A 7,864-nucleotide genomic window follows, 5' to 3' on the forward strand; every position below is an offset into this window, starting at 1 on the left:
GCACTGGAGCAGGGACAAGTGTACTAGGATGGGTAATCCCGGAGTAAGCATCCTGACACCTCCCCTGAGACAAGAGAAACTAAATTCTCTTCAGGCTCTCTCCAACAGCAGTCCACTATAGTCAGTCAAAACAGTTACAGTCACTGAGGGTTTGCTACCCACTGTTCTTTATGTCAGGTTGCAGTGCAGGGCAGAGAGACAGAGAGGCAGAGAAGTGTCAAGCACTGTGAAGGTGACCTGTTAACCCTGGAACTTTTGCTGACTGAGTCTTTAGGAGTGAGTTACCTGCATTTCTAGAACATGTTTAAGAGGTGGTGCGGGAGGACTGGCCTCTCCCTCAGGCAGGGGGATATCAGCTCTGGTGATTTCCTGCACCAGGTACACTGTGAAAATAAGACGCAGAGTCAGACAGTCTCACTGTGACCCTTTGCAATCTGAACCCTGGCAGCCCCAACCTGCTGTGTGCTCAGATCCCGCCTGTCCCTGTCACCTCCTGCATATACTGGCTAGAGCTACTCAGCTTCTTTCGTAACTAAAACCTAGGCTAAAACAAGTTTGGGCACCTCCTCCTGTGGAAGACACTGATGGTACAGACCAGTACCCCCACCATAGGCAGTGAGCTGGCGCTCCCCGCTGAGGTCCTCAGACACAGGCACAGCAGAGCCAGGCTCCCCTGCAAGGCACCAGGCAGCGCTCTGCTCTGCTTTTAGGAGCCTCATTCTACACAAGTAATCTGTCCAAAGTGATGATGTCACTCAAACACACATGATCTATTAATATGCAAATAACTAGCACCTTGAGCAAGAGATTCCACGTGACTAAAGGTTATTGTTAACATTAGGGCTAGAAGCCAGGCAAAGTGGCACATGCCTTCAATTCCAACACTCTGGGGGCAGAGACAAGTGGATCTCTTAGTTCAAGGCCAGCCTGGTCTACAGAAAGAGTTCCAGGCCAGCCAGGGCTATACAAAGAAACACTGTCTTGAAAAACAAAACAAAAAAATCTGATAAACAGATATTAGGGCTGGAGAGGTGGTCAGAGCACTGCTCCCACAGAGGACCCAGTTCAGTTCCCAGCATCCACCTGACGCAGCTCACAACTGGACCTCATGTGGACCACAACGGTTCCAAAAGATCTGATGCCCTCTTCTGACTGCGTTGGGCACTGCACTTCTATGCACATAGCCTCCCAGTCATACACAATTAAAAATAATAAATCTTGTTTTAATATTTTGTTAATTTAAAATCCTTAACTAAAAGTTCAAGGGTTCTCTAGAGAAACGGCCCTGCACTTAACAGCACTGAGCGCTCTTCCAGAAGACCTAAGTTCAAGCGCTGGCTCTCACACTGGGCAGCTCACAACCACCTATAGCTCCAGCTCTGGGAGACACAACAGACCTCTGTTCTCCAAGGGTCTATCTGCACTCACGTACTCACACAGACAGAGACAAACATACACACATGCACACACACAATTAAAAGTAATAAAAACAACTCTTTTAAAAAGGGCTGGCTGTTGCTGCCCAGGCCTGTCGTCCCATTAGATGGGAGGACACGGCAGGAGGAATGGGAGTTTAAGGTCTGCCTCAGCTGCACACTGTGCTTGGGTCCAGTCTGGGCTACATGAGACCCTGACCACCCCACTCCCAGTCCCCCCAGAAAAAGAAGGAGACGAAAAAGAAATCTCTAAATGAAGGGGAGCTCCTCACTGAGGAGCTATTAGCAACCGAGGGCAACTGGCACAGGCGGTCTATCTTCTCGGGGGCCCTGGACACCAGTCACCTGCCCGTGTCCTAGTGGGTGGCATAGGCAGACTAGGTAGGTCGTTAAAGAAAATCAGGACAGGAAGTTGGGAGAGGGAAGTATTTAGAGGGATTGGGTGGGGGGAGGGTGTGCAGTGGGAGGAAGAGAGTGGGGGATAGATATGAGCAAGATGCCTTGTATATATGTACAAAATTTCAAACAATTAAAAAAAATCCCTAATTTAAAAAAATACTTAAGTAACAATTAACAATTAGAAATCATTCTAAAGGGCTGGGGAGGTGGCTCAGCGGTTAAGAGCACCGCTGCCCTTCCAGAGGTCCTGAGTTCAAGTCCCAGCAACCACATGGTGGCTCACAGCCTCTTCTGGCATGCAGGTATACATGCAACTACAGCACTCATAGATATAAAGTAAATAAATAAATCTTTTTTAAAAACATCATTCTGAAAGTCAGGACTCTCTTATACCCAGACTACTTCTACAGATTGTAGAGATGAAGGAAATCCCGTGCATGGGCTACTGGGTTGTAAAAGTTAAGCAGAAAGCACCAACCTACCCCATTGACAAAGGAAGCCCTGCAAACACACCAAGTGTTATCAAGCCGCTGTCAGCCATTTCCTGCCTTTCTTGTTCCTAAATAACCGCTTAAGTTGAGTGAAGACTATTAACACATGTACAAGGTTCGTAACTTATAAAAAACTATACAAGATGGCCTGAATAAGCCATGACACATCAATACCATGAAATACCACTCAGCTGCCATCAAAAATGATGAGCCTACGTTCATACAGAACAGGGATCAACTGCCCCCCCCCACACACACACCCTCTCTCTTTCTCTCTCTCTCTCTCTCTCTCTCTTCCTTCTCCCTGCCCCAGACAGGGTTTCCCTCTGTAGCCCTGGCTGTCCTGAAACTTGGGCTGTAGACCAGGCCAGCCTCAAACTCAAAGATCTACCTGCCTCTTTAATCCCAAGTGCTGGGATTAAAGGTGTGGGCCACCACCACCTTCTTCCCCCTCCTCTATTCATCTATATTTTCTGAAAGAAACAGATATGCTTATATTAGGATAAAAGTACTTAGAGTAAAATGGAAGACAAACTTACCCAATATTCGTTCTAGTTCTTCACACCTCTTTACCTCACCAACAAATTTTCTTTGAAAAGAACTTACATTTTGGTTGAGCTGAGAAAAGAAAGAAAATTTTAAGTTCCCAAAATTTTAAATTTGCTTTTATTTATCTAATTATTTAAACCACTTTGTTAGGGGAATCAAATGCAGGCCTGGTTAAATTAAAATCTTATTTTTAGTTACTTAATCCTTTTAAAGCTTGCTAGTGCTGGGTCACATTCTGCCACTGAGCTAAGGTAAAATCTGATGGAAGGAAGTTATCACTGCCAGAGGTTTGAGGGGCACACACTGTCACTGGCCACTGAACAGGACTGGCAGGGGTTTCTAGACAGCAAGCTGGCAACTGTTAACATTTGAAAAGACTGAAAAATACCCTTTGGCTCAGAAGCAACCCATGGAAAACATTTAATTTAAAGAAAAACCATGAGTATGGATATGAAACTTGTAAGAACAGCAACTTCAGAGACAGAAAATCTACACCAAGAATCAAACAATAGGAAATTGGGGGGCGGGGGTGGAGGTCACTAGTGAATACTGGTCCAGCATGCAGGAGCCACATAAAACTGGGAGTGGTGGCACACACCTATAATTTCAGCACTTGGAGGGTGGGGGCAGGAGGATCATAAGTTCAAGGTCATGTCCAACTACACTTGGGGTTCAAAGCCCTGCCTCAAAATAAAGCAAGCAGATATTAGAATTTCTTCCCTAGATAACTTAACACACAGTAATTATTGTTTTCTTAACAATAGCAGCAATGTCCCACTTTTTGTTTGTTTTAGTTTTTTTTTTTTTTTTTTTTGGTTTTTCGAGACAGGGTTTCTCTGTGTAGCCCTGGCTGTCCTGGAACTCACTCTGTAGACCAGGCTGGCCTCGAACTCAGAAATCCGCCTGCCTCTGCCTCCCAAGTGCTGGGATTAAAGGCGTGCGCCACCATCGCCTGGCTGTTTTAGTTTTTCAAAACAGGGTTTCTCTATGTAGCCCTGGCTGTTCTAGAACTCGATCTGTAGACCAGGCCTGAGAGATCTCCCTGTCTCCTGAGAGCTGGGATGAAAGGGTGTGATGCCATGCTCAGCTAGTATCCAAAAACTTTTCTACGAATCGTTTGTGAGGATGGGCACTTAGGGTACAAGCTGCATCTGGATTGAGGCAGCATTTGCCCTGGGAAACTGCTGACCCGGCCGAGCAGGAGCTGCTCCCAAAGCCTCAGTGTTGGAATCTCAGCTTCTTTTAAAGCTTTAGCCAGAAATCAAAACTGGGGTTTCACTTCTCCATCCCCTTCCTCTCACTCTGGAGGTCACTCTTATCCAAATGAATCAGACAGGGTCACTTCTGTGCAACTGAATGGGAACCAGGAGCCGGCAACCAGCTCTGCCTGTAGCTCTGCTTGCCAGTTTTCTCTATGCCGTGGCTTAAGTCTTAACAGCAGGATCTTTGTGAAGAGATGTACTCCTGCCTCAAGGATGCTAACAGCCACCAGCAGCAGCAGCAGCAGCAGCAGCAGCTTAGACTGCCACTATTTTTCTGTTGTGTGGGTTATAATTTGAGGTTTTTTTGGGGGGAGGGGGTGTCCATTTAAGGTTGCAGTCACCTTAACTCAAAGCTAATGGTATAAACATACATTTCAACAGACCCTTTCCTTTGTTTTTTAAAATTATTTCTCTCTCTCCCTCCCTCCCTCCCCCCCCCTCTCTGTATGTGTCTATCTGTCTGTCCTGGGGTATGGGCACATAAGTGTAGGTGCCTGGAAGTCAAAGGAGCTGGAATTACAGACCACTGTAAACTGTGGGTGCTGGGAACTGAACTCCAGTCCTTTGCAAGAGCAGCAAGTGCTGTTAATTGCTGAGGTATCCCTTGAGCCTTTTTTGAGATGTCTCCCTGTGCAGTCCTGGCTACCCTTGACTTCATCCTCCTGCCCTCAGCCTAGAGTGTTGTAATACCACACCCAGCTGCAGGCAGTAGAGAGAGCACTCAACCTTTCCTGACCCAGCACCCAAGGGGCCAAGGAAAAAAGCTGTCCTCAGAGTAGAGATGGAATTGAGCCCACCTGTCCCTTCAGGGCCACAGCCTCTCTCTTTCCAGGCCTTGCCACTGCAGTCACTACGGAAATCCTTCAGCTGCCCCACCCCCTCCAAGAGTGATGAGCAGAAAGGTCCGAAAAGGCCGAACGTGGTTAGAGATCCCGCCCCATGAGTGAGCTCGGGACCCGGCAAGAGCTTTAACTCGGATGCCTGATATGACAGGGGCCTACACCCAGCACTCCTGAAGACTTCAGCAAAACACTTTTGTTTTATTTTCCTCTTAGAAAGAGCAGCAAGCACTTCTCAGTCGACTCCCTGTTTAAAACTCTCCTGGGTCCACCCTGGATCTCATGTAACAGCACTCAGTGAAACCTGAGGCTCTGAGCTGATAGGAGTGCTTGCTTGTTCAGCCCCTGAGATTGAAGCGCGATAATGTCTTGGCTAGAGTCCTGACAGGATGGAACAAACAGACCTGATATAAAAGCCTGCTTCCCTTGCCACTGGGGCCTGGATCTTTCTGGTGATACTCAAAACACCACACCCTACCTGTCAGACATGAGGATCCAAGGGCTGAAGTCCAAGTGGCTCCAGGACCCAGGAAGGGCACTGCACCTTGCCTGCTCCCTTGCCTGTCATTTAAGTCTCCCGAGACAGTGCAAGGATCATCTATATCAGCTCGTGGGTAGTGATGCTGCCTCTTGAGTGTAAAGACCCATCAGAATGACACAGGGAAATGGCCACCAGCCCACACTGGTGGGGTTCAACGCCATTAGTAGGTATCAGGCCCTGTTTGGCAGCCTTTCTGCACTGTTCTCCACAGCACGTAACTTTGTAGCTCACGATCAGTGGCTCTCTGTTGTCCTCCCAGACTGTGAGCCCCTATGGCACAGGGACTTCATCTGCCTCACTCACCGAGTCCCCAAGGCCAGAAGTCACTCAATAAAAAGCTTTTGTATTCATCCAACAATTGTTTATTAATGCCAATAAATGCCAGGGCCCGTGCCACTCGTGAAAAAATGAGGAAAAGAACAAGTTGGGCAAGGTCCTGACCCTTAAAGGCTGGTAGAGCACAGAGGCTGAACATAAGCCAATGGCTGCGTTCACAAGTGTGTCATTATAGTTGCAGAGACAGCCTCCATTCCACACTTACTGAGTGTGACCCAGGTCCTTGTCACTTGCCAACCATGCGGGCGCATTATTACACAGGAGTCAAAAATTCAAAAGCTCTCTAAGGAGTCACAACCTGTTGGACTACCTCATCCCTCTTCTGCCTCTCTTATCCCACATAGTACTGCTCAGAGAGGTCCCGCCTTAGTCACCCAGGAAAAACACCTCTGGGGAACCTCCTCCTCCACATCTTCCCGCTGCCAGCTCCTGTTCCATCCGGATCTCAGCTCAAAGACCATCTCCCTGGAGGCAGTCTCCCTTGACTACTCTGCAAAGCCATCTCCAGAGACCCTCGTCTTTCTCCCTGACAGCTCCTGTCCCAGCTGGGTCTCGGCTCAAAGGCCACCTCCTCACAGGGGTCCTCCTCGGCTACCCTGCAAAGCCACCTCCCTGCCGGAGTCCCCGCGGTGCTAGCCTGCTTTGGCGGCGCCCAGCCCTGGACCTCACAGACCCGCAGGCCGCGGGACACTCACGTCTCGGAACTGCACCAGGCCCTTCTCGCCCAGCGCGCTCAGACACTCGTAGGCCGTGCCCGACTGCAGGAAGAGCTGCGCCAGGCACATGCTCTCGCTGCGGAAGAGGGAGCCCATGGCGGCGCCGCCTCGCTCAGCCCCCACGGCCCGCGCACCCACACCATGGGGCTACCCTCCGCTGCCACCGCGGCCACCGCTCAGCCGCCGCCACAGCCACCCGCCACGCCCCGCCCACCGCCGCAGCCGGTTCCGGTTCCGCCCCGGAGAACCGCCCATCGCAGGATAACCAATGAGCGCCCGGAATCGTGGCAGTCTGTCACTGCGGCTCAGCCAATCGGGGCACAGGAGGCAGGATTCCCTAATTGGGTGACCCCTGCGCGGCTTTTAGAGTTTATTTTAGTAGTTCATAGGTTTTTCGTGGATCCCAAACTGAAATTGACAATCCTCCTGTCTCAGCTTTCCCAGGACCAGGATTGTAGGGTGCTCCACTACGGCCAACTACTTTTGAAGATGTTTTTTATTCGAAACAGAGTCTATATAGCTAGGATGTCGTTAGGTAGATCTGCCTGCTTTTACCTCCTGAGTGCTGGGATTAAAGGCATGCACCACCACGTCCGGTACTTCTTGAAGTCTTTTTTCTTCCTTCCCTCCCTTCCCCTCTCCTCCTCTCTTCTCCCCTCTCTTTTCTGACAGGGTCTCATTATGTAGCCCTGGCTGTTCTGGATTTCATCTTGTTGACCAGGCTGACCTCGAACTCGCCGAGACCATCGTGACCCGTGGGTTTATTTCTTCTTAAATTTTATTTTTGAGGATCTCATATATGTATACAACCAAATTATGATCGTGTTCAGCCAGTTTCTCTATCCAGCTCCCTCAGTATTCCAAAAACGTTCCCCTCTCAATTTCATGTCTTCTTTTGTGATATCCCCTAAACCCAATTAATGCTGTTCATGTGTTCATGGGTATGGGGCCATGCACCAGAGGATGAGAAACCTACTTATCTATTTGCTTTTTATTTATTTATTTATTTATTTATTTATTTATTTATTTTTGAGATAGAGTCCCATGTATGCCAGGCTGGCCTCAACTTAATAAGTAGCTGAGGATGACTTTGAACTCCTGATCCCCCTTCATCTAACGACCCATCCTGCCTCCCCCGGTGCTGTGATGACAGGCAAGCATCAGGTCTGTGTTGTGCTGGGGATGAAACCCAGGACTTCATACATGCTAGGCAAGTATTCTTAATAACTTAGGCTTAAAAAAAAAAAGAGTCCTGGGGTCTGGAGATAGCTCATGAGTTAAAAACACTTACAACT

General features: G+C 48.7%; 1 protein-coding gene across 1 annotated transcript in view; it reads right to left on the bottom strand.

Moving 5' to 3' along the window:
* Atp6v0a2 (ATPase H+ transporting V0 subunit a2) overlaps nucleotides 1–6,667 on the bottom strand; it is a 31,147-nt gene extending 24,480 nt beyond the window's left edge. Inside the window, exons 1-3 of the mRNA XM_028765900.1 lie at nucleotides 6,549–6,667; nucleotides 2,866–2,944; nucleotides 286–383 (exon numbers count right to left, since the gene is read on the bottom strand). Of these exons, the coding sequence (XP_028621733.1) occupies nucleotides 286–383; nucleotides 2,866–2,944; nucleotides 6,549–6,665 (294 nt within the window). The 5' untranslated portion in view covers nucleotides 6,666–6,667. The remainder of the gene's footprint in view (nucleotides 1–285; nucleotides 384–2,865; nucleotides 2,945–6,548) is intronic.
* Nucleotides 6,668–7,864: the final 1,197 nt, after the last annotated feature.

Source organism: Grammomys surdaster, unplaced genomic scaffold (assembly GCF_004785775.1).
Source record: "Grammomys surdaster isolate TR1022 unplaced genomic scaffold, NIH_TR_1.0 166, whole genome shotgun sequence".
Taxonomy (NCBI): domain Eukaryota; kingdom Metazoa; phylum Chordata; class Mammalia; order Rodentia; family Muridae; genus Grammomys; species Grammomys surdaster.